The sequence below is a fragment of the Geospiza fortis genome, unplaced genomic scaffold, assembly GCF_000277835.1.
Source record: "Geospiza fortis unplaced genomic scaffold, GeoFor_1.0 scaffold171, whole genome shotgun sequence".
Lineage (NCBI taxonomy): Eukaryota > Metazoa > Chordata > Aves > Passeriformes > Thraupidae > Geospiza > Geospiza fortis.
Window position 1 is genome coordinate 7,937,592 of NW_005054313.1, and position 26,982 is coordinate 7,964,573.

The 26,982-nt window shown below is 38.7% G+C and overlaps 1 protein-coding gene across 5 annotated transcripts in view; it reads left to right on the top strand.

Moving 5' to 3' along the window:
• The window catches only part of TJP1 (tight junction protein 1), a 148,648-nt gene that overhangs the window by 105,437 nt on the left and 16,229 nt on the right, over nt 1-26,982 (top strand). For 3 of the 5 annotated variants that reach the window (XM_031056004.1, XM_031056005.1, XM_031056006.1), the window contains exons 2-20: nt 2,643-2,699; nt 7,131-7,255; nt 7,470-7,572; nt 8,998-9,277; nt 9,802-9,905; nt 10,528-10,696; nt 11,064-11,208; nt 16,787-16,923; nt 18,866-18,971; nt 19,784-19,934; nt 20,454-20,562; nt 21,203-21,422; nt 21,807-21,991; nt 22,124-22,219; nt 22,639-22,721; nt 23,738-23,948; nt 24,488-24,588; nt 25,521-25,874; nt 26,288-26,539. In XM_031056004.1, coding sequence (XP_030911864.1) covers nt 2,643-2,699; nt 7,131-7,255; nt 7,470-7,572; nt 8,998-9,277; nt 9,802-9,905; nt 10,528-10,696; nt 11,064-11,208; nt 16,787-16,923; nt 18,866-18,971; nt 19,784-19,934; nt 20,454-20,562; nt 21,203-21,422; nt 21,807-21,991; nt 22,124-22,219; nt 22,639-22,721; nt 23,738-23,948; nt 24,488-24,588; nt 25,521-25,874; nt 26,288-26,539 — 2,988 coding nt within the window. The remainder of the gene's footprint in view (nt 1-2,642; nt 2,700-7,130; nt 7,256-7,469; nt 7,573-8,997; nt 9,278-9,801; nt 9,906-10,527; nt 10,697-11,063; nt 11,209-16,786; nt 16,924-18,865; nt 18,972-19,783; nt 19,935-20,453; nt 20,563-21,202; nt 21,423-21,806; nt 21,992-22,123; nt 22,220-22,638; nt 22,722-23,737; nt 23,949-24,487; nt 24,589-25,520; nt 25,875-26,287; nt 26,540-26,982) is intronic. The other 2 variants (XM_031056007.1, XM_031056008.1) reach the window with 1 other exon arrangement.

Genomic DNA, 26,982 nt, shown 5'->3' on the forward strand with positions numbered 1-26,982 from the left:
AAATGAGTGGTGGATAGCATGAAAATTAGAACACTTTGGGTATGGCCTAAGAGCAGCATCACAGCAGGGACCTCAGCTGAGGAATGGCAGCACAGGCTCATTCTTCTGCCTCAGTTGTCTGTGCTAAGTGGGGTGAGTACCTTCACAGGTCTTCTTCAAACTTCCCTTGGTCTTCTGTGAGTGAATGCAGTTCTTTACAGATCAGAAACTAACTCAAGTAAGCAGTTTGTGTCAAAGCCAGCACTCACCTCAGACTGCCTTTGAACTCTTTTCACTGCTCTTGATTGGACTGTTTGGGCATGCAGAAAGAATGAAAATAACATATTACTTGCTTTGCTGTGTAACTAATGGATATTTGATGTTTCCAAGTCTTGTACATTTGAAATGGATGTATTAGTAAAATCCAGGGGAGATGATAGCAATAGTGTGAACAAAGAAATGGAGAACAAAATGGAAAGACTGAGCTGCTGCAGAAAGGAGAAGGGCTTTAAAAATGGCAGCCTCAATCTGAGCAGTGAGTGCCCTGTCCAGGTTTAGAAAGGCTGGCGAGTTTGTGAGGTTGGTTTGGGTTTTTTTGATATTTGTCTTGGATTTTTTTATGAAGTAGTAAGTCTTCTCACAGTTCTCAAAAGCATGTTACATATGGAATTTCTGTTTTTCTTACTCATGGCTTAGCTGTTATCTTCCCCTGCTCTAGCTCTGGGTTTGCCAGTTCTCCTAGATCCAGTGGGAGCAGTGCTGAGCTGGTCAAACTGGGTTTTATCAGTTTGTGCTGTATCCAGAGCCATGGGTGTTGTTTGCCCTGTGCACCGAGCTCCAGCAGGGAGGCACAAGGACTCGGCCATGGAAATCATGGAAATCAGCCCCCTGAGCCAGGGAGCTGGGGCTGTGCTGGCTCAGGGGCGGTGCTGCTGACACAGGGCCGGACCTGCGCAGTGCTGCCAGGCCAGGCACAGTGAATGAGCAGGGTTAGCTTCTCTTGGTCATTGCAGGTAAAAATCAGGCTGCCTGTTTCAATTACAATGTAAATTATACCTTTTACAGTACTTTATTTGATTCCTACTGTGCCTTCTTCTGAACAGGAGCTACTTAGAGATTTTTGCTGTAGGAGTTTACTTGCAGAGATAAGTCTTCACTTGTTGATGAGATGTTTAGCCTGAAAAGCTCTTGCCAAAACTAAGACAGAATGAGAACATCAGAAATAAGGAAGAAAATCAGTATTCCTTGACCGTTTAGCAAGCAAAACATTCTGGTTTGTTTCAAAGATGGCTTTGTGTGTGTAAATTGTTGCTGGTTTAGTATGTATTTGGTCTGTGTTTAAAAAGCTGGAGAGAAATAATCTAATTCTGGGGTAAAGTTTAATCAATTTATAATGCAAAGGAGCAACATTTGGTACTGAATTGAGGAGAGTTACAGCTGTTTGAATTAAATACGTCACAGTTAAGTTGCAACAGCACTTTCAGGAGAAATGAACCCTGAAAGAGAAATGAGCAGTAATGTGGCACATCCTGACCCTTGAAATTCAAGCACAAAATGCAGAGCTTTTTGGCATTATGAGAATAACTTGCTTTTTGAACCCAGTTGCAAGTTCTGATGTTCTGAAGTTGGATAAAGTTCTCAGAGGTGTTGTTTGTGAGAGTAAACACTCCTACTGCTGTTCCTTGTGATACAGGACTGGATTAAAAGTTCAGAGTACTTTTTGTTGTAGTGACTGAGTTACTGTAACTGAAACAAATAGAGGGCAAAGTAGATTTTAAAAAAATTCAAAATTTTCAACCTCTATGTTGCAGGGATATTTGTGTTCTGATTCTGTTCTTTAATTAGTGGATTGCATGCTTATGAGGGGGGTGGGTATGGAGCAAAACACTGGACACTCCCTCTGGAAAGGTAGAAAATGCAGCAGCAGGATGTTCCCTATGCATTTCCTGCTGCCTTCCTGCCTGTTTCCAGGCCCTGGGCTCTGCTGGGTTTTCCTCCCTCATGCTATTCTGTCCTTTCCAAATGTTTGCTTGTCGTGGCACACTAAGTAGTGCTCTTTCAAGCAGAAATGCAGGTATGTCAATATTGTCATAATGTTACTGTTTAATCCAGTTACCTTAGAGAGGACCTTGTAATTTCTGCAGTGCTACTGTTCGCCAAAATAATTAGCCTACACTGAACTGCAGTCCATTAAATTTGACCTGTGTGCTTAATACAGTAGCACAGGTATTGTAATCTGCAGCTGGGTGTTCATGAATTAGTGGTAATTTGCACACAGTTAAAACAAGCAAAAGGAGAGTGTAAGTATAAATGTTAGAATATAAGTACGGCTGAGTGAACTAGCTACATCCACTGCAATCTTAATGAGCAACCAAGAGAGCCTGTATCACAAATGCTGCTTGTAATCCTTCCCTTGGTACTTTATAACTTCAAGCTCTGTAATATATTTTGCCTATTCTTCCCCCCACCCCCTTCCACAGGAGCACAGGAAGTTCAGCTGTGACATATAAAGGCAGGAAATGTGTAATGAATGAGCCAGGCCAACTTCTTCTGTAGCTATTCTATATGAATATTAATGCTACTTTTCAATGTAAGTTTTTGCTTGTGGTATTATACAGCTATTGAAAGTGAAGTCTAATCTTTGGGGTTTTTTTTCTCCTTAGAGCACAACAATGGAAGAAACAGCTATATGGGAACAACACACAGTGACTCTTCACAGGGTGAGTTCATACAATTGGCTGTGTCTGCCTAACGCAGGATACTGGTAGTTTTTGAAAACAATAGGAAAAAGCCAGATGTCAGGAAGTAAAAGGAGAGGAAACTGTCATATTCCCTTGTTTAAATTTAGAAGTGTTGTAAAAGCTCCATGTGATAGCTCTGTTTGTTTGTTGGGTTTCAGAGATAAGCCTGCCTACGGATAACCATGCTGGAAACAAAGCTTTAGATTACATCTGTACCAACTGAAAGGAGGCAGAAATCTGTGTTCATTCATGGCAGTGCTGTACCTGTGTGTGAAAGTTTGCAAACTTTATTTGCAGGGACATAAAACAATGTAGTTGCATATAAATAAATGTATTCAAAACTGTTTTATTTGCTTGCCACTTTCTTAAACCAGCTGGCTGGAAGTAGTGGTTCTGGGTGGTCAGAATGTGTACCCTGCACAAAGGAATGTGTGCTGGGAACCAGCGAATAGCAAAACTGCTTTTGCATTTAGACTGACTCCTCTTGTTTGAGTTACTCCTAAATTAAATGGAGTTCTGATGCAGCTATCATGAAGCTGTACAAGAGAGTCAGTAAGGAATTAAATGCTTAGGAAAGGTCAGAGCAGGATGGAATGCCACTTCTGGCAGCAAGTTAGTATTAAAGCAGCCATGGAATCATTGTCCAAATGCTGTATTCATCCCAAAAACAGGGAGATGGGGAAGTGTTTTCTCAAGGGAGCAAGTTTTATCATTTGCTTTCAGTTCATCACAGAATAAAGGCATTTTAAAATTGTAGCTTTGGTGGGATAAATGGACCTTGGACAAAAATGTGTACATGTAGGTCGGCTAGGCAGAAAAAATGTTAATTCTGTCAGACCTGCTAGCTGTTGATACTAAAGGCTTTAGTCTTGTTGATTCAATGTAACTGTTTGGGCAGGTGCCCTTTTGTGAAGGGAACAGTTGCACTCAGTGTGACCTGAAGGCTGACAAAGTATCCCATCTCTGGCTGCAGCCCAGTGTTGAAAGGAAAGTATAAGTAAAAATGGAAATGTGTAGTGATGCTTATCCAGGCTACTCTTTTAAGCTTCCAGCAGTTTTTAGGTCAACAAGTTTTTGAGCAAGAAGTGTTATTTCTGTAGATAATTAATTGCCCCTTATGTTTTCATCTTGAAGCTGTCCAGTCATCCCTGTAATCTCTATAAACTTCATTTTTTTGCTCATATTACTGATTAAATCAGTACTGCTTTATAGTCAAAACCAAACAAAAAATGCCATAGTAATACAAGGTTGGCTTGAAGGCTTGGTGATAGCTCATTTTCTCTTGAAGGGGACCTTTTCCTGGTCAATTGGAGCAGTAATGTCAGTGACACCGGAAGTGAGATATTTAGTCCATGCACAAAAAAATAAGGAAATGCTAAATATGGTGTTACCTTGAACAAAACTTTAAATAACTGGTGGGATCCAGAGGTCTCGTTTTTGGTTGCATTTGCAGCATAGTCAGAAGTTCTTTTATAGGATTGATGTGAAAGAATGATTTGTTTATAATTTTGGTTATGATCTTTTATGTGCTAAAATTCTGCCAACTCTTCTGGTATGACTGTTTTGTTACCTGATTAAGTAGCTCTTAATTAGGTGTTGAAAGCTGATGATATGTACTGTTAATAACTTGAATAGCATTAATTTAGTCAGTTAAAAACAAACCGTTATTTCCATCTGCCAGATAACAAAACCAAACCCCTTATGCTAATATTAAACAAATATGTGCTTAGAATTATCCTTAACACTGGGAAGAGGTTTACTGATGAATTCCAACACTACTGTCAAAAGACTCATTAGAAAGTTTTTTTTGGGAAGTAGAGGCTGGAATTTTTCACCAAGATTTTTTGTTGCCTTTCTTCACCACCTTTCCAGTTTCCTGGAGTGACTGCTACTTAACTCTTAAGAGATTGAGCCAGTCTCAGATTCAGTTCAAGTTTATTAGGTAGCTACAGTTTATCTTTTATTGAGAGGTCTTCTGGCTTTATATACTTAACTGCAAAGTACTTGAAGGAGGAACCATGCACTTTGTATATCCCATGGGTTTTTTCCTACTTGGAGCTAACTTCTGTGAGTCTGTGGTAGATGTGTGTCCTTCCCCCAAAGCACAGACACCAGCTATGTACCTACCTTTTGCCTGTCCCACACTGCATTACTGTGGGAAAGTAGAATAGTACAGCTCTCTTTTTTTGTGTTTTTTTTCCCTACAACATCTGACAGGTGGAGTTCTGATACAAGGATTTATTTAATGCAGTTTTACTTAAGGTACATGTTAGTATCTTGTATAATCTGTAGTGATCAACATCTTGCTGTGCCCAGACATGTCTAGGAGCTAGGCTCAGCAGTTCTGATAATCAGTTGTCTCTCAAGATGATGATAGGCAGCAGGATAAAATGGAAAGTAGATAGGCTGATTTTTACTAGAAGATTTCTTATGTGACCACTTAAATTTTCAGAAGGATTTAGGATTTGATATTTGAGAGTGTTTCTGAAGACGTTGATTTATTTTATTAGAAACTCTTTATTTGACTTGTAGGCCCTTCTAACTGCTGTCTGTGTATGAGACTGCAATTGTTTCAGGGCTTCTGGAAGAGAACATCAAAGTATGAAATGTATAATCTCCATACTGGTGATTTGATTTGCAAATCTACTTTTGAAAGTAGTATGGCAAGCAGCAAGATAAGGTTACCAGTGAGTTTCTGCTGCCCTTAGCCTGATGTCTGTATTCCTTACCATAAGTGGAGAATTCTAAAAACATTTTTGTTTATGGTGAAGGAAAGATAATATTTAAATGAAGTTTGACATAAATGTCTTTGCTATTATCTCTTTTCTCCCTTTCCTTCCCCCCCAAATATGGTGCAAACTAAGTTCTGGATTTTAAAATAATGGAAAACTTTAAGTAGGCGTGTCATGAGAGGGGAAATACTACAGTTTTGAAAGGGTTTTTAGTAACATATTTGTGTAGGCTATTATATAGTCTCTTTGACTCTAAAAAATAAAATTTAAAAAACCCTCAGCTCTGGTCACAAGTGGACGTTTAAGATCCTCCTTCATGGCACCAAGTTTCAGTTAATTCTTGCATCCCAGCCATGATTTCTGGTTGATCAGTGTGGGATGTGTTTTGAAAATAAGGCCATTCATCCTCTAATGAATGAAAATGGATGTAAAAGAAGCAGTGAGGTGTCCCCTTCCCCAGTCCCCCACATTTAGATCAACTTCTTTCTTGGCAACAGTGAGGACTAACTGCTTCTGAACAGTGAATCTCCAAATCTGTATTTTAGTACTGTTCCTATTCACTGCTTACAGGCAAGTCTGAAACATCTTTTTATTACCTCTGTTTTGGGAGGAAGTAGGGAACAGGTTGGTTTTGGGCAGTAATTAATGTCCAAAAAGCTGAACATCATGTGTCTTGCAGCCAGATGCAGACTGCCATGTTGCCTCTGCTGTCACAGTAAGGTTATGAAACTCCTTGCTAAAGCTGGGTCATGTTTGTTAAAAAGTCAGAAAAAGAGAAGATGAATTCTGCCAGCATGAAGTGTGTGCTCTGTGAAATAGAGGGGTGAGATTGACCCAAACCTGATCTTTTCCATCCAGTGACTGCATTTTGTGTAGTTGAAAATTGCAGAATAAATTTTTGAGTGAAATACAGCATTTAAATGGTAATATCCCAAAATGTTTTCTGGGCAATGGTAAAAGAGCTAGATGGTTTGCAGACCAGTTATATTTAGAAAGCTTATTTCCCACCCTCGCTGCTTCCAGGCAGAAATGTAAGCATCATTGTTGTATCTTGAAATATCTAACAGGAATAACTTTTCAGAGGCATTGACCTTGCTGTAGTGGCAGGTCACCCTAGAGGGAAAAGATTGAAGCAAATTACTTTTGTTAAGATGCAGATGATTTGCAAGTGCTGACAAGGTTTTGATGTATTTAATGGTACAAGTGATCTTGGTATTATCCGTAAGAACTGAGCCTGCAGTCATACTACTGTGTGCTGCAGTCCTGTCAGTTCCTGAGCTGGGTAAATACCACAATGGGAAAACTCAAAGAAAGTGTTGCAGGAAGTGATACAGAGCTTGAGTCAGAGTTGCCAGCACAGTGCAATGGTTTGTTGTGCTTACTGAAGATTGAGGTCTTGCTGCTGACCTCCTAAGGTCCAGGCCATAAAAATGCAAATGAGAACTCTAATCTCTTGGAAGAGACTGGGTAGTTACTCCAAAACTCTCTGCATTCTAAAAGTGTTTATTTTTAATCTATCTTCTGTTACTGGATTGCATAGCATTGATTGGTTCATTGATCCTGCCTTCTTTCAAAAACTTGTATTGATCTCATGGGATGTTTTTGTGTTTGGTATGGGAATGCAAATTGTGACCATTAGATACTGGAAAGTAAAAATATTTCTCTTGTTACATTATAGGCCCCTGGATTTGGATTTGGTATTGCAATATCTGGAGGAAGAGATAATCCTCATTTTCAGAGTGGTGAGACATCAATAGTTATTTCTGATGTGCTGAAAGGAGGCCCAGCAGAAGGACTGCTACAGTAAGTGCCAAACTGTACCTGGGTGCTGATTCAGGGGCATTCATCTTTGTCAGTAGTAGCTTAACCTCCCAATTGTTATGGTCTCAGGTTGTCTGTCTGTACTGTTGGTGTAGTAGGTTTGTAATACAGGCAGTTTGCTTGGGGGCACCTATTCACCAATATTTTCTTTCTGGCATAAATTATTTATAGTGTGCCTTGTGATGTTTTTCATTAGAGAAAATGACCGTGTTGCAATGGTTAATGGAGTTTCAATGGATAATGTGGAGCACGCGTTTGCTGTTCAGCAGCTGAGGAAAAGTGGGAAGAATGCCAAAATTGTAAGTGAATGTCTTGAAGATTTAAAGTTCCGTAGTCATAGAGCAAAAGTGAAATAGTGTCATGTCTGCCATAAAATACAGGCATGATGCAAGGTACTTGAATAACACCTGTGTGATGTTTCAGGTTTAAGTGATTATCAGGGTATGTTTATCAAGTGGGTCACGCAAAATGTTTTTCAAATGTGAATGATGATGGTCGCATAGTGTGGCGCGGGATAATTCTGACTCCTTTTCTTTATGGTAAAGTTCTCAGATTGCCAAATTGTGGCAAGTCAGCTTTGTTTAATATTTGTTTACTTTGTTGGATACACTTTTACTGAGTTTTTCAAAGGCTGGTGTATGCTAAAGGACAAGCTGTTCAGGCACTAACAGTTCTTTTTGTGCTCAGTAAACACTTTGCCAAAATAAAGTATAATTACTTTAATTCCTATAATTTTGTAGGCTTATTCTAAGTGGTTGGTTTTTGAACTTTTGCAAAACAGAAAAGGGTCATCACCAAAGGGTAGTAATCCAGCTTTCTGTAGACGTTTGGGGGTTATGTTACAAAAAAATAGAACAAAAAATGCACAATGTTTAGAAGTTTCTTAATTAATGAAAACAGATTTCTCGTGCTTGTAGAAAAGCTTTTCTGCTGACACATTTTTAGTGCATTTATGTGCTTTAATGCAGTTGCAAAGAAAGTGTGATATTTTGCATTTGTAGATTTGGCAGCAGCTCTTTAAAGCTTACAGAAAGCAATGTGTGGCAAACTGTGCAGGGCTTTCAGTATCTTAAATATTTGGTGTGTAGATTTAGATTAAAGAAAGGTAATTAATGAAAACTTTATGGTAGAACTTGGTTTTGTTCTGCAATACATAGCAAACAAATCTCTGAACAAGGCTGGCTCATATTCTGGAACCAGCTGTCTGTGTTGTACAAACCAACTTTGAACTTCCAGAGCAACTGCTCCCCTTCCTCCATGTCTTGCATAAACATTTTTTGGAAGACTGGAAGACTTCAAAGTTGAGGAGAATCACTGTCAAAAGCTTACTGAGTATGCACTAGATTACATGTTAGCAAAAAAGGGTTTTAGCAGTGCCAGTAAATGATTTTGTGGTTTTAAGCAAAGAGAGGGCATTCAAATATGCAGCTCTGAAGACAGAATACGGTGTTGTGCTACAAAGGCTGTTGATTGTTACCCTTTTGCCACTTGTGCAAAGACATTAAAAAGGACTAAAAGAACTGTAAAAACAGGTTTCTAATAATCTGCATTGATAATAATAGTCCTGTATTAATTGGATATAATTTTATAATGAGCATGCAGCAATTCAGAGCATTCACCAATACATCTGCATGTTGTGAATGTTGGGATTAGCTTGACTTCTGACATTAGTACCACCATTAGCATTACATAGCCAGAGGCTGATTCCTGCTGTTGGGTTGTAGACTATCCGAAGGATGAAGAAGATTCAGATCCCAGTGACTCGAGCAGAGCCTGACCCGGTGTCTGAGAACGAGGATGACAGCTACGATGAGGAGATCCGGGACCCGCGCAGCAGCCGCGGCGGCCCCAGCACCGGCAGGAGGCACGAGAAGAGCTGGGTCAGAGAGCGCAGCGCCAGCAGGGACAGGAGCTTGTCTCCCAGGTCAGACAGGAGGTCTGTCACCTCCAGCCAGCCTGCCAAGCCCACCAAAGTCACACTGGTGAAATCCAGGAAAAATGAAGGTAACTTGTGTGTGCATCTCTTGCTAAAACTTACTGGTTCCCTTAGTGTTGTGTTAAAGGCTGTGTGGGCTGAATCAGTGCTGTGATCAGTTTGCCCATTTTACCAGTAGCTGGCTCAAAACTGTATTTCTGGTTCTATTTTTCATATTCCAAAATCTGTGTGCTTAGTTAAGGGTAAAGTACTATGCAGTGTAAATAAATTCCAGCTGCAGCCAACATCTGGTAGTCAGCAGCTACATGCCTGCACTTTAGCTGAGTCTTTAGTGGGTGTCTTATTTGGAAGAAGAACAATTGTAGGTAGCATCTCAATTACAGCAGCTCTGATTATTAGTCAGTGTTAGAAAAAGAGACTGATACAATGGTAAAGCTATAACATATCCTGCTACAGGCCATTGTGTGCCAAGTCCGCTCTCCCCTTTGTGTTGCCTGTGTAAATGCTGTATAAAGCAGTGTTGTATATCTCCAGATACCTCCCTCTTTTCTACTGTAACTTCATCACTTTTCTTTTTTCTTTTATTATGTAGAATATGGTCTGCGGTTGGCAAGTCACATATTTGTGAAAGAAATATCCCAGGATAGCCTGGCAGCAAGAGATGGCAATATCCAAGAAGGAGATGTTGTACTGAAGGTACAGTGTATGGTGGTGATGGTTGTTCAAAGGCAAAACTCACTGATACAACTCTGCCTAGAATTGGCTATGTCAGTAACATGATTATAGTTAATGGAAGGTGTGTCACTTTTCATTAAATTATTTCAAAGATCAGATTTAATATGAATCAACTTCTCTAAGGAAACTGAAATTACTAAACCTTTTTGGTTTTATTCCCTTGGTGTTGTTCAGATAAATAATGCCTACTGTAAATACATAATAAAGACTATAACTGACGCTATTCTATGATTTTAATTCATATTAACAATTTTTATTTCAAGATAGTGCTGTGGATGTGTTGGTGCAGAAAAATGGACCATTCTTTGCTCTGTTGAGTATAGCAGTGCTGGTTCAAAAAAAAACCTAATCTTTTACAAGTTTTGTATTAGTGCTAGAAGCTTTAACTTTGAAAGTTGAAAATAATTTTCTATTATGCAATATTTTGGATGAGCCCAATGGTCTTCCATTGTATTATGGTAATTTGATAAATATTTTAACTACTTCCAAATATCATCAGATAGAACACCACTCTTTTTGCTGAAGATTAACTGGGGTTTTTTTAGTAAGTTTATATCTGTTCTTTTTTCCTGCTCTATTCCAGATAAACGGCACAGTGACGGAAAATATGTCCTTAGCAGATGCCAAAACATTAATAGAAAGGTCAAAAGGCAAATTGAAGATGGTTGTTCAGAGAGATGAACGAGCCACACTGTTGAATGTCCCTGATCTCTCTGACAGTATTCATTCTGCTAATGCTTCAGAAAGAGATGGTGAGTATAAAAACTTGATTTCTAAAGAGGAAAGAACTCCCTATATTGTCAAGATATGAAATACCTAAGTGGGATGAGAGGGTGGGGAGGAGAAGAGTTAGGAGTTAGATTGTAATATGGGTAAATTTTTGTTTGAATGTGATTGAAATCCACTCCTTCAAAAATGGTGGAGAAAACGATACAGTCCCTGTTCTTGTGGCTGTTCTTACAGGAATATTAACCAATTAAAGTTTGGTTTTTGTGTAATAATAAGCATAGATTTAACATCTTCATAAAAATTCTCTGCAAAAGCTTATTCCCATTTAAGCAGGTCATGCCACCATTTAAATTACAATCATTTCATGAAAAAACAACTTTTATTTAACAGACATTTCAGAAATTCAGTCGCTGGCATCAGATCATTCCAACCGATCACATGACAGGCCCCGCCGCAGTCGTTCACGATCTCCTGACCAGAGGTCAGAGCCTTCAGACCATTCCAGACATTCTCCACAGCAGCCCAGCAACGGCAGGTGATGGCAGCATTGTATTATTTTTAAATCAACTATTTAATGTAACATACAAGTTGTAGGAGTGCTTGGATTTATAAGGTGTAACAAATGTGAAGCAGAACTATGGAGGCAGTAATATGACGTTCTCTGCCTCAAGAGATGCAGATAATAATGATCTGAATGTTTTAGACTTGAGGAGAAATTGAACCTTTCTTTAGTGTTTCATCTTCTTTAAACATAATCATAGAGCATGGTTGTATGAATGACAGTATAAGTTTGATAGCAATCTATGTTACTGAATAATGTGTGGTTGTATTTTGGTTTTAGAAAGCAGTTAGCTGCAAGTAGATTTGAGATGACCTGTAGCACAGTTCCTGTTGCATGTCCAGCCTGGGTAAACTTGCTGAAATCTTGCTTTGTTTAGGCATGGGATTAGCTTATGTTTCTGAATTCGTTTAGTTCCTGCAAAACAAGGTGAATTTCACACCTTTTGCACTCTATTTTTAATATTTGAACTTGGTAATGGAACATTGATTATAATTGCTTGGTACATAAGTCTAATTTTATATGAATTCAGAGAGAAGTAATGTACTGTATGGTTTGGAGTTTTTTCTCCTGAAATATAAAACTTCAGTCCTGAATAACAAATCTGCCCAGTTTTGCATTTCCATGGTTTGGAAATAGACGTTCTAATTTACTGAAATAGCGTTTCAGTGTTGGATTTCAAATTCTATTAAATATTTGAATGAGAAAAGTTTCTTTTTGACTGCTCGTAATAAGATGGAGCAGAAATTAGAATTGATCTGTGCAAATTTCAAATTCAGAGCCTCTATCTGAATATTTTTAGATGCTGTTCAAAAACTCTGAAAAAAACAAATAGCAGCTGGCCATTTCATTAAAGATCTGCCTGATTGCTTATTAATAAAATTGCCCAAGGGGAAAATAGCATACCTTTAAGGCTTTTAGAGTCTTTTAAAGATCAATACAAGTGCAAGAGAGATTGTACCTGCATGTACACCTGCTTGGGGTTATGGGTTACAGACATTTTTGCTTCTCTTATGTGTGCACTGTTCAGAGCGTCCACAAGGCATGAAAGCTTGTTTTCAAGCAGGAACCACATTCATGGAAAACACTTAAAAGCAGGGTCCCAGAGGCAGGGCTTTGATTGTGAAGGTTGTGAGATCTGTCATATTTCAAAACTGTAGGTCTTGACATGTGTTTCTAGTGCAGCCTGATAGAGCTTGTGGAGAGAGAAACCAAAAAAAACAAAACAAAACCTGTTAGAACTATGACTGCCTTAGCCTAGTGTTAGTGCTTTCCTGTCCTATTGCAGAGCCTTAGGTAGATGGTCACTTCCTCCCTGCAGACCAAACAGTGTAAGAATCAAACCTTCCCCGAGAGGGAACTTTGAAGTTATCTCAGCTCTGAATGCATCCGTTACATCTTCTGTACGAGCAAGAGCTGCTTTGGCATGGCTTGACTTCCTTTGCAACATGTCCCTTTCAAGATCAGAAAATCTGGGCCCTGAGCCATGTAAGGAAAAACATGTTGAGAGCAACTTCTCTTTGAAATGGTTGTTTGTGCAAATTTAAATCTACTGTAAGATCAAATTAGTTGTTAACTCCTTATTCTTTTTTGAATTTGGTGGAAAATCTGGAGGCAGAAAAAGGCTTGAGAAAGGGCTGAGGAAGAAATGTGCAAAAAGACTTCCAATTAAGCTTAAGGAGGATATTAAAAATGTATTGAGGATAATGAGTCTTTATTTAGCCACTGTTCTGCCAAGTGTTTGTGTGTTAATGAGGAGGGAAGTTCCAGGGGAATCCTCTTAGTCCTTGAGTACAGACTGACATTTCTTCATTTACATCAGAGTACAGAAATCTGCTAACAGATCTGCCTCAGTATTGCTTTGGGGTCTGGCAGGGTCTTCAGGGTTGTCCACCTTTCAGTATTCCTCGCTGGTATGTACATCAGGCTGCTTGCAATGTTCCTGGATATAGAGTTGCCAGAACAATTGCTGTTGGATCATTCTGTAAAGCATTAAATAGTGCTTCAGTTTTCTTTAGTCTAAAGAAAGTTCACAGATGTCTCTTGAACAGTCTTTTAAAAACTCGAATTTTAAAACATTTTTCTTTACTTACTAACAGAAAGGGTTAAATCTATGAAGAGTTGTACTTAAAAAGTTAGAATGAGCAAAAGATGTCCCTGCAGCTGAGCTGGAGGCTCCCTCAGGACAAGTATCACATATCCTTTTCAGCTATCTGCTCTTACTGCTGGCACTAAGCAGCTGTTGAGCTGGGTAAGCTTTTGGTGTGACCCATCCCAAAGACTGGCATTTAAAGCCAGCTGCTGCCAAACTTCCCAGATGATATCTCTGGGCTGCCTTTTACTAACTGAAAGAATTCCTGCTTGGGAACTCTGTCTCCTATGCTGACTTCCTCACCTAGATATTGGAGTAGCAAAAACATCCTTTGATACATTTGACCATTCAGTCTCAGCAAGAAGGATTTGGTAGCTTGAAGAAATCCCTGTAGAGATCATCATTATTTGTGCAAGGATGAGGCTGACTTCTGTAATACCTTTGTCAGTTTATATGTAGAGTGAGAGATTGATTGTTCTGTCCATTTTCAAAACAAGCTGAAAAACTAGAATATAAGATAAAAAATCAGCCCTATTTTGAATGTCTTTAGAAAGATGCTACTTTGCTCTTACTCTTCTTATGCTAAAGAGTTTGAGATGTGCTAAAAACACATTTGGGAAAAGCCTAGAAGATCATATTTTCCATCATTTTCTGTAGAGACAAACATTGTGTGTTGCAGGTCATCTCTTGTTCTGCAGTAGTAGCACTAACATGTAGCTAATTATATTTTGTAATTTTGAGATGTTTCTGGTAAGCACATTTTGAAAAAATGTCAGGGAGAGGAAGTGAGGTAAAGGGGGCCCTGACACAGCACAGATGTTAAACAATAGTGTCACAGTGCACACAGGGAACAACACTTTTGTCTCTTGGGAAGTGCAGCTGTCAGTTTTAAACAAATTTCCCTCACCTGGAACCAGTGGTGGCATCAAGTTGTTTCCTGTATCAGCTTGTAATGTGAAATATTCAGGGCTTACTGGAAAGTTTAAACAAAATCAAGGAAAAAAATCTACTGTTTCCTTTTTGTTCTATCTGCTTTTGTCCATTTAAAATTTCATGTTTTAGGTAGACTAGACCTGACCTTTTGCAGGCTTTTAAGTTGGCAGGGTATATTTGCCTGCACATATTGCAGCAGCCCAGGAGCCTGTGGCTTCAGATACTCACCTGACTATTTTGTGCTGTGCCCTCAGTGTTTGTATTTTAGTTACTGTTCTTGAGAGCTTCCACATTTGCATTCTCTTGATGTGTACAGGAATCAAAGCAGCATAAAATTACACTGGCTCTGGACTGTGTAGGGGAAATGTAAAATGAATTTTGTCTTTGTGTAGTAACTACAGTATTTTTTGCCTTATTTTCAAAGCAAAGAAACAGATATTGTTACTTTAGAGTAATGCTCCTTTCAAATGTTAGGAGATGCTTAGAAACAGGTAGAGAGGGCTCATGGGGAAATTTACTGTAGTGTCTGATTAACTAGTGCTCATTATCCAGAAATCTTTGGGGAGTGGAATTAGTTGCAGCTTACAACATTACAGAACTTTTTTGTTTCTAGGACACTTAGCATGCATTTAAATAGCTAAATATATGTATCTGTTTTTAATAAGCCAGGAACTATTTTCAAGGGAGCGACCAATCCATCATGTTTTAGTCTGGTACATTCTAGCTTATGCACCTAAACTGGAAATCCAAAAGAGGAATAAGAAAACCTCTATCAGTGATGTTTGGGAATGAAGTGGAAGGATAAATGCTTACTTTTGATTTTGTTAGACATAGTGGTTTAGCATCCTTTTAATCAACTGTGGGAGCCTCCAAAAGGGACTCTATCTGGATAGAAAGAGGCACGAATAGGGATTTTAAATAAGCTACTGTGCTTGTTTTTATCAATGACTTACAACAAGATGGTTGTTTATAATGCAAGAGTGCTTCTCTTCACAGTTTGTTGTGGAGATTGGAGTACTTTCCTGTATTCTGTTTAGCTGCCTTCAGGCACATGGTTTTAAAACTGGCAGAGAAATGCACTGAGAAGTTGCAGGATGTCTTGGCTGAATAGCTAAGCATTGTTTCTCGTATTTTAGACTTCATTTTGCTTCAGGAAAGCACATTCTACTTGTGTTTCGATTTTCGTAATCTCTCTTATTCTTTACTGCATATCTTGGATGAGCAGACTTGCTGGGATCTGTTTTCTGAAGTCATATTTCTGACTCTTGAAGCATTATTTCTGAAGGGGATCTTAACAGTCTTAACTCTGTATGGGGATTTGATCCATTTGTTCTTTATGGGCAGGGATGCTCATTATTGCCCAGTAGCACCATCTAGCTGTTAGGAGTGCAGAACTTCCCTCTTTTTTCCCTCCAGTACAGAGCTCTTCTTTATGAGAGCAGACGGGTTTGCACCTGTTGACCAAGCCATTGTTATTCTTGAGAAAATACCTTTTTCCCCACTTCTTGGCAAGTCAGTCTGGTATTACATGAAAGGCTGCTATTTGTGTCTGTCTTATTTCAAATATTCTTTAAATCCGTGCTTATTTGCCAAGTCCCAGGAAGGAAACTTTATTTTTTTAGCTCATTATTAATATTCATCTGCTCCAACCCTATTAAATTATTTAGTGTTCATCAGATAGCAGTGTAGTGGTTAACATTTCAACATGCAGCACATGTTCTGCTGTAGTACAGCTGGTAGCTGTAGCTCAGTACAACAATACAAGAATACCTGATCTTTTGAACTCAAGAGAAATTACATTCTGTAGAATTTTCCTTGTTTTCATCATTTAGAAACAAGATAACTTGTCCTAAATTCCTTCAGTTTGTGCTCCAAGTGTGTGTAAGAAATGCATAAGAAGCAACAAATTGTCTTTTGACCGTGTGGATAAGAAGTATTCCCCGCTTGTCATAGCTGTGAATTGAAGGCCTTATCCTCTGAGGAGATGAGAAATGAGGAACATATTTACTTGGGCCTTGGCAGGGCTTTGCAAGGATAAAAATGCCACACCAGCAGCACTTGTGTTTCAGGGCAGCTGACACAGAAGGGAGCAGGTAAATTAGCTTGGTCATAGCAAAGCCTAAGAATTAAGTCTAAAAATCCATGATTTCGCTAGGAAGGGGTGAGGAAAAGATTATTGTAATGGATTTTCTTCCTTTCTTCCCTTTGCTTCTCAATTCTGTATATATCTATCAATATACAGCACGTGTGTTTGAAGCTTTAGAGTCTGTGTCCCATGTGCTGCTGCTCTCTTAACTGCTCTGTCTAGGGAAGTCCTTTGTTAACATGCTATTAGGGACAAAACACTAGGATTTAGAAATGGTGAAAACTGTTAATAATGTGATAGTCTAAGAACAAAACCTTCCTAAATAGTAATGATGATCCCTTACCCTCAACCTGATGAAAGAAAGTATTTATTCTCTAGTCTTAGTAGACTGAGATCATAGAAGCAGTTCTGCATGCAGAGTGCGATCTTTTTTTCTAATATAGTCATCGAAGCAGAGAAGATGAGAGAATAACTAAACCTGGAGCTGTCTCTACACCTGTAAAGAATGCAGATGATATTTCTAAAGCTGTGGAAGAGGTGACAGTTGAAAGAACTGAAAAACAAACTCCACCACTCCCAGGTAAAAATGTTAAAATATATGAATTATTTGTGTTGTTGAGAATGGATGACCAGTTAAGACTTAATGCTCTTGCATGTTTGTGGAATGACTTTCAAGTCTTAAAACAGACCAGGTCTTAATTATTTTTATTTCTGGACACAAACAGTCTTTGTAACCATAATCTCATTTATATCTTAGGTTTTCAGGACCAAAACTCTGTAAGTTGTGGAGTCTGTCATTATATAGGGGTCAGATTTCAGTGTTTAGGGTTGTAGTTATAAGTGATGGTTGTAAAGACTTTTGTACTGATTTCTCAGACAAGTTTAAAATCTCATTGCTGAGATTAAAATGTCATTGCTGAGTGTTCAGCAGTAAATGTGTTCTTATGGGTTACTGTAGCAGACTATATTTATAACAATGATGTATTTAAGCCAGTTTAGAGCTCCTGCTCCCAAGATACAACTCGGAACACTCTAAAATGCTTTGTTCATGTAGCACTTAACTGCAGTCAAGGACAAAGAAGGCAGGTTAACAAATGCACTACAGCTAATCAAACCAGAACAAAATCTTTCTTTTTTCCCAAAAGGGAAGGATAAGCTAAATGGCAGCAGATAAAAGCCAGATGGTGTAAAAAAGGGAAAAAAAAACCAAAACAAACAAAACAAAAGATGATACAGGACACTGTTCCGGGCAGGCTGGCACTTACAAGATTTCTGTTTACAGAATGAGGCACTTCAGTGAAATTACAAGTGGAGAAAGGAGCTGTGCAGATGGTTTAGAGGGAGCTGTTACTGAAAGGCTGGGTGCAATGAGAGAAAGCACATTCAAGCTTGAAAACACTTGAGGACCTAAGGGATGAGCAGTGACACTTCTGCATGTAGTAGTCAGTATATTAGTGAAGAACTGGAAGGGTTCTGATGTTGATAGACTCTGAAAGATCTTGAAAATAAGAACAGTAAGTTTTCTGATATGGGAAATGAGGATCCTTCCAAGACTGTAATGAAAATGTTAGAGAAGTGGTTGGCAGAATCTGTGATGGTTTGCTGCTTAGACTGGGGGCAAGGATAAGATGACTGTCATGATTGTATCAAAGAAAGGTGGGAGGAAAGTATTTGTTGGGAGGAATTGTCAGAGGCTTAGCCTAGGAAAGGTTCATTAGAGACTTAATGGAAAATACTGTGTTACTGTATGGGAAGGCCCAGAGTCACATTAGAAACAGGCATAATTACCCAATTGCTGCCTGAAATTCCCAATTTCAAACTAATCTGTTCAGTTATTTGAAAGGAACATGGTGCCATTGTTGCTAAGATCAGGAATATTAGACTAGTTCAAAGTCAGAGTTGTTTGAAATCAAACTTTTTCCTGTGTGCAAAAATGAGCCTATAAATCCTTGTAACACGACCAGGCCTTTATCAGAGAAAAGCCCCTGCTCGTGCTCACTGCTGAGGGAAGCCTGCAGTGGCAGTTTCCTCACAGGAACCCTAGAGAAGCCCTGCAGCAAAGCCATAGTAAGTGCATAGCTCTAAGGACCATCAGCTGCGCCTCTGGCATGTACAGTAGATTGAGGTTTTGTGGTATTTTCATATCAAAAATTGAATTCTTGAGTGAAGAGAACGAAAGGAAAATGAAGATGTTGGGTCAGAAAAATTAAGGTTAGAAACAGAAGGATTGAATGTGGTCTTGGGAACATGAAACCTCCTAGTTCTCATCCTTTTGAAGTGTTCAGAGTACCTAATGAAGTGCAAAGGAAGTTTGGGAATATTTACTGAAGCAGTTGTTAGGCCAGTAATCACACTGCATGATATGAGTGTCTTCTGTTGTGAGTTTTCTAGTCTTTTACTTCTAAGTGGGGTAGAGGGAAGGTTACTGAAGAAGTCATTAACTAAGTCTTAACTAAGGCAAACTTCACATTTACATCTTTAAATGACCAAATGGACATTGGGAATCTTTGGTATTTTCATAGAACCAAAGCCAGTGTATGCACAAGGAGGTCAGCCAGATGTGGATTTACCAGTCAGTCCATCTGATGGTCCTTTACCCAATTCAACCCATGAAGATGGAATGCTCCGGTAACGTATCTCTGAACTCTCTTTGAACCTGCCTGCTTCCTATCAAACCAAACTTTCATCCAGGGTAGTCAATAACCTCTCTCTGTGCTCTCATATCATGTCCAGTATTCTGTCCTGACCCTTCTGTTCACAAATCATAGAATGAAGACATGAGATTTATTTCTGAGCTCTGTAGGCATTTACACTGTGTTATATACCATTTTCAAGTCTATTCATTTCTATGGAAATTAGCTCTTAGAATAGTCAACAGGTGAAAAGGATTTCCTGGGTTTGTCTCTCACTCCTCCTTTCCTGTCCCCATCTCCAAAGAGGAAAGTTATTGTAGTGTATTCTTTACGTTTCATAGTAATTGGAGAGCAGTGAATAAAGGTTACTGCAGAAATGTGCCATGTCCCAGCATGGAAATAAGTCTGCTTCAACTGGGATCTCCTTTATGGGGATTAGTGTACTTGAGAATAGATTCTAGTTTGGTTTGACCTCAAATTCATCTTGATCTCTTCAGAGCCAAAATAGATCTGTATGCCAGCACAGCTCTTTAAAAGGAAGAATGTTTTTGGAAGAGAGTGTCAGTGTCTCACATAAACACAGAGTGTAAGACAGACAAACCATACTAAACATGTACATGCAGGTGGGTTTTTTGGAGTGCTGCTATTGAGCATGTTGTAATGCTGCAGTTGATGAGCAGTTAATGGTATGTATAGCAAAACATCCACTAATTGACTAACAAGCAGATTACTTCTTTGCATGTTTCAAAGTTACCAGGATATTTTGGGCTATTACACCAGTAAGTGGAATATTTTCTAAATTTCTAGGCCAAGCATGAAACTGGTAAAATTCAGAAAAGGAGATAGTGTGGGCTTGCGACTAGCAGGTGGCAATGATGTTGGCATATTTGTAGCTGGTGTTCTGGAAGACAGCCCTGCAGCAAAAGAAGGATTAGAGGAAGGGGACCAGATTCTCAGGGTATGTCAAAACTGTTAACATTATAAATGTTTTGTTGTACCAAAGTAGATTTTCTTTCTGTAGGATTGGATATTTTGCATTCATAGCTCATACATGTTTTTTTCTGTATATATTATTAGATTATTTACTAGGAGCAAAATCTCTTTTTACTGTACTGTTGCTAGGAAGGTTAGTAAGTTTTTGACATTAAATTTTGTGGACTAATTCAGTTTATCAAGTTGTTTGATTTGATGCTGAGTGACTAAGTTGTCAGAGTGCTCTGTGGGCTACTGATGTATATAGGTGCTCCATAATGAGTATAAAATGAAGAGCTACCTATTTTCCTGGAAGTTGTGCTTTACTGAGAAATAAAGCGTGACTCCTTAGAGGTACAAGAGGCATCCTGAGATATGTGCACTTGGTATGTATGAAATTGAGTAAGAAAATACCATAGCAGTAGATTCAGATTTTCTATTGTATAATGAAATCTCTGTAATAATTTCATATGCTAATTCAAACTGATTGCTTCATTGATACCAGGTAAATAATGTAGACTTCACAAATATCATCAGAGAAGAAGCTGTCCTTTTTTTGCTTGACCTTCCTAAAGGTGAAGAAGTCACCATTTTGGCACAGAAGAAAAAAGATGGTAAATATTTGTATGTTGGAAATGATGTAGTAGACTGCTTAGAACAGCATTAGAAAGTCTAGTGAACAATAACTAACTGCTGGCTTGCAGGAAATTGGTGCCTTAGACTATTAAGTCCTTTTGGCTTTGGGATAGGTGGCCACTACAACTGGAGTGGAGACTGCTATGGTGTCAGCATACACACACCCACATCCCCCTAAACAAACAAACAAAATCCCAAACTAAAAATGCCTCTTCAGAATAACCCCTACCACCTAAGTAATGTCTTGGCATTATCCTTGGAGGAAGTAGAAGAGTCAGTTATAACTATGCCCTTGAAAATGAGTGGTTATGCTGATGTGTTTGTACATACAAACTTCTTTTCTCAAGACGAATTCCTTCCAGGGCAAATGAAGTAAGCTTGCACTTTGATCAAATTTTTGACTATAAAAGTTGAATTGATGTTAGTAGAGTTTACTATAAATAGTTATGGTACTTAAAATAGAGCAGCTCTGAGACATTAAGGCTTCTTGAAGTAATGTACATTTAGAACAAGGAGAATTAAGGTGAGGCATTGCTTTGTGTAATTCTAGTGAGCATTATAACATCACTTGAACTTATGTAACGCTTGATATTTCGGGATTTCTTCTCCTTCTTTCAGTTTATCGTCGCATTGTTGAGTCTGATGTAGGGGATTCTTTCTATATCAGAACTCATTTTGAATATGAGAAGGAATCTCCTTATGGACTCAGTTTCAATAAAGGTGAAGTGTTCCGGGTGGTGGACACTCTGTACAATGGCAAACTGGGTTCATGGCTGGCCATTCGAATTGGGAAGAACCATAAGGAAGTGGAAAGAGGTATCATACCTAACAAGAACAGGTACGATCTTGCAATAGTTAAATTACTGATTCAAACCCAGTTTTAAATGGCATCTGTATAATGAATGACTGCACTTCTTGCAGGACACAAGTTTATAGAATTGGTTCAGTAAGAAACAGTGTAAAACATACTGAAGTAAAATATCTGTGCATTTGCTTTTGACTTTGCACAGTCCATGAATAAAATTTCTTTTCAATACAAGAGATATAATACAAGGATATAATAAGTTTCAGAAGTGTGATACCAGGCTCAGTAGTTATCTTGTAGTTCATAATACAGCAAAAGCTTGCTTCAGCAGTGGCAGTGGTTTTTTGAGAGTGTAAGCTAGTCAGGCATTACTTCAGAAGCTGGCTTTTTGGTAACTGGGATTTGTTGTCACCTTAGAGCTGAGCAGCTGGCTAGTGTACAGTACACGCTTCCAAAGACAGCAGGAGGAGACCGAGCAGACTTTTGGAGATTCCGAGGCTTGCGGAGCTCAAAAAGAAATCTCCGGAAAAGCAGAGAGGATCTTTCTGCCCAACCTGTTCAGACCAAGTTTCCTGCCTATGAAAGAGTTGTTCTTCGGGAAGGTGTGGCTTTACTCTTACTGCACAGTGCAGCTTTGTGTGCTTTGGTTTGGAAAAGCCAGTTTAGTTAAATGTATCTTGTGTTTGGTTTAAGCAATCGATATATCTTGACTTTTCTTTTTCCTTCGATTCTAGCTGGGTTTCTCAGACCTGTAACCATTTTTGGTCCAATAGCTGATGTTGCACGGGAGAAACTTGCTAGAGAAGAACCAGATATCTTCCAAATTGCAAGTAGGTGTGAGATCAGGTTTTTCTGCAGTTAGGAAATAACTTTCTTTGGGTAGATTGTTTCTACATTATTACTTTAGTTAATGTATTTAACAAGACATTGACAATGTAAAGGAACAGACTAAATGTAAGTTCTTTTACTACATTGCTGCTAATAATTCTCTGAAGACATATCAGTTCCATTTATAGCCAACTCAAATTTCATTTTAATTCTGTACCTTATCCTGCTTTTAAGTGCTTTTGTAAAGATGTGATTTTTATGGCCGTAATGGTGGGTAGGCTTTCATGTATGGTATGTAATCAGAAGCGTCTTCAAGCTGAATTGACAGCTTGAGCTGTGAAATAGTTTGTTTTATGTTAATAAGGGAATGTAGAATATGTTGTAAACTTACAATAGGTTTTTACTGTGTCCTCTTTACCAGAAAGTGAACCAAGAGATGCTGGTACTGACCAACGCAGTTCTGGCATTATTCGTCTCCACACTATAAAGCAGATAATTGATAGAGTAAGTCTTCTATTGTCACTGGACTTTTAATACAAGAAGAGTAAAACTGATAACATGAAGTGTTGAGTGTTTTAAATGTAAAATGGTAACTTACTATGTTTGCTTTAAAAATAACTTTCTCATCTCTCTATTGGTTAATAGAAAAACCCTAGCACCCTTCTTCTCTGTATTAATAACTGCAGCCTGGATGTGCTTCCAGGCTTTGTTCCAGAGGCTGTTGTCCTCTCTCCATTAAGGCTCTTTTAGGCCGTTTCCTCTTTCATTTAAAGCCATGGTGTGACATTATAGCTAGAAATGGTTACTTTATTTATGAAGTTGTTAGTTTTTCCCCCCCCCAGTGTACAAATTGATCGCTTGACGTAATTATTATATAAGTGTGAGGACTAAGAAAGGGTTTTTCCATCTCCCTTCCTTAATATCCTTAAAACCTATACCATTAGTGCATTATATGAGGCTCACCTATTTATTTCCTTACTTAAAAAAACCTGGAAGATTTTCAGATACTGAAGTATGAGAGGGAAAAAAGCTATAATAGCAGCGAAGTCAGCATGCTTCATGCTGTGTGCCTGATTGCATTGAATGAAGCTGGCCAAGTTCTGCCTTCACAGTGATATTTTTTTGTGAAAAGGAAGATAGAAGTGTGTGATGGGACTATATCTTGTGTTTCAGTCTTTGGTTTTTTCCTGTTTACAGAATGCTGATAGGAAACGGCTTCTTTTTATTTCAGTGTCTGATTACTTTGAGGAGATTTTTTAAAAGTAGAATTAAATGTTAAAAATCCTAGAGTTATACAGTGGCCATGCAGTTCAAAATGTATATGCCTATTTAGGCTCCTATTGGAATTGGTTTGGTTTTTATTATTTTGTTAATTCACATAGGAGAAGGATTTAAATCAATACTTTGAAACAACGAATTCTCTAAAGGTAATACAAAGTCAGTTTGTGGAGTATGTTAAAAAATTTCATCTAGGACATAAATGATTCACTTTCTTCCCTCTGTCCTTCTTGTCACTGCAGGACAAACATGCTTTGTTAGATGTCACCCCCAATGCAGTGGACCGTCTGAATTATGCCCAGTGGTATCCAATTGTAGTGTTCCTAAATCCTGACTCTAAGCAGGGAGTAAAGACCATGAGGATGAGGTTGTGCCCAGAATCACGAAAAAGTGCCAGGAAGCTGTATGAAAGAGCTCACAAGCTCCGCAAAAATAATCACCACCTCTTCACAAGTAAGTAATTAGACAGACTGGATTAGAAATTCTGAGAGGAAAGGGGAGGCAAGATGAGAGAAGCTTCTACCTCCAGAATTTTCTGCAAATGGAGCAGATCAAGCAGTGACAGACTCGCACAGGCTTTGCCATTCAATAACCAGTAGTTAATTGGTGTGTGCATCATTTGCACATGACTGCTCAAATGTAAAGCCATCTGAAACATCAGAATGACATTTCTAACAGATCTTGTGGCTTTGCAGGATCATCAGCCAAAATCAAAACTTGAATAAATAGGAAAATTATGTAACTTTATTGTTTTAGTCTGGCTAAACTCAAGCCTCTCTTTATTCTAAGCTACTGTTAATTCAGTGTTTCCTATGGGATAAAACATCCCAAACCACATCAGGCCTTAAGGTTGCTTTGGATACTACTTTACATTACTGTTGAAATCTCACAGTTTTAACCTACCAGTTTATATTGCTTTTATTACTCATGGTACAGATCCTTCTTGTAGTTCTGCAGAAATCATAAGTCAAATTAATCTGCTATACTTCTAGCTACCATTAACTTGAATTCAATGAATGAAGGATGGTATGGAGCTCTTAAGGAAGCAATTCAGCAACAACAGAATCAGCTGGTGTGGGTTTCAGAAGGAAAGGTAAGAAATAATGTTTGGGGGGAAATGGCAAAACAGTGTTCGTGAGAGGTTTTCTGTGAAGATCTAAAGCAGTAATGCCTCCTGGCTGTGTGAGCTGCTCAAAACTGATTTGTCACTGCATTATAGCACTTACTCTGTTAATGAGATCTGTACAGTTTGTCCTTATGCATGTAGCAGTGCAGTAAGGGAGCATTTGCTTATTTGCATTGTTAACTGGAGGATATAGTAATGCTGTGAAGATTTTGTGGGGATTGGATGGGTTCTTGTCAAAGAACTTCTGGGAATTTCACTGCATGGGTTCTCAGGGCTGGGATTGCCTGATGATGGAATGTGTTTTTCATTATTATAAAAGCAAGTGGCACATTCATGTTCTTACTGACCTTTCTGAGAACAGTTGTGAGAAAACACGTTAAATCACAAGTTAGTATTCTGTGTTCCCCACTAAATCTCCATTTACCTTCTTGAGCTGCATGTTACTCTATGCACATTAGATCTATCCTTTTGAAGAACTATTATCAAGTGAAGTGCCAACTAAAAGTAAGCAAATGATGACTCAGTTATTGTTGTGGGTTTCTTAATTAGATCTGGATTAGAGCTTAGCTCCTTATATGTACTTGCAAAGTACTGATTCTGATATCATAAAACCACTTTAAAGTGCAGCTCTCTATTTTTCCAAGCACTTATATCTGTGGACACTGCACTATCCCGTTACTCTGACAGTCATCTGGTCCTTCAGTAAAATGATTCAAAGAGCTGGGCTGCAGATAGGCCTTTTAGGTCTCAACACATTCAGTGATGGAAACCTGATTTCTTGTCCCCTGTGATGATATTGATGCTGAATTTGATAAAACTCCCACGTTCTACATTGCAGAGAAGGGGTGTTGTTTAGAAGGTATTTCAATAAACGTGTACCCTAATTTTGTTTGCCACAGGCAGATGGTGCTACAAGTGATGATCTTGATTTACACGATGACCGCCTTTCTTACCTCTCCGCTCCCGGCAGTGAGTATTCCATGTACAGCACAGACAGCAGACACACGTCTGACTATGAAGACACAGACACGGAAGGGGGTGCTTACACTGATCAAGAACTGGATGAAACTCTGAATGATGAGGTTGGGACTCCTCCAGAATCTGCTATTACACGCTCCTCTGAACCTGTTCGAGAGGATTCTTCTGGAATGCATCATGAGACTCAGACTTACCCTGCTTATGCATCTCAAGCTCAGCCACAGCCAAATCTCAGAATAGACTCTTCAGGATTTAAAGCAACTACTACCCAGCCGGTAAGAAAGTCATTTTATACACTGACCACTAGACACTTACTTCAGGTTGCAAGTTCTTTTGAATAAGAAATGTCCATTTATATTCTGCTTACCAGTGTTGTGTGTGCGTACAAGAATCTGTCAACAGCAACAGTACATTACAGTGAATTGGAGAATCAGCTTGCCCTGCCTGTTGTAGTGACTCATTGACAGGAGGGGGATTGAAGTACCATTCTACTTTGATTAAATGTTTTGCTTTCATAATCCTCAACCTAATGAATTTCTGGAAGAGCTAGTGCATGATACTATCAGTACATTTCATTCTACATCTAGCTGCATTGGTCAGAGCATCACCTAAATTATTTTAATATAAATCAAAAAGTCATACATTGATTCAATAGCAGTATATTTAAAATATTTTAAACACTTCACAGAAAGCAGAAGCCTCACCTGCAGTCCCTTACCTTTCCCCGTCGCCTGAATCAAACCCTGCAACCTCATCAGCCTCTGCAGTAAATGCTAATGTAAACCTAACTAATGTCAGACTGGAGGAGCCTACTGCTGCTCCTTACAACTCTTACCAACCACAAGCGGGCCCCTCAAGAGCACCGAGTACTGAGGGAGCTCATGTAGTACTAAGAGACCAAGAGCCATCATCCTTATCGCCGCATATAGACCCAGCAAAGGTACCTGTGCCACCTTGTTGTGCTGATTTCCTGCTATACATCAAGCTAGCACATGAGCTTTGTTTTGCCCTTATTTGAAGAATTCCTTCTAATTTTTTTTCTTCTAAGAGAATCATGCAGGTTACAAAAACCAGTTCATCTGAATTGCTAAGCATCATATAATGTTTTGTGTGCATGGCTTCAAACTCTATCCTTTTCACTTCTCAAAAACACAACTTTTTTTAAAAAGGCTGCATTCTGTATTTTGATTTTACTTTGACTTCCTTAGCTTGTCAACGTTCTCCTGTTAATGAGGCCTTGGGAAAAATCTTACTTCTCTAAAATTTAAATCATGCTGAATTGTTGATCATGAAGTTGGCTCCAGTTTGTTGAGTGACTTTATCTACTTCTTAAGCAATGCTAGAACTATCTTACTGTATTTATATGTTTCACTTCCACTCTTT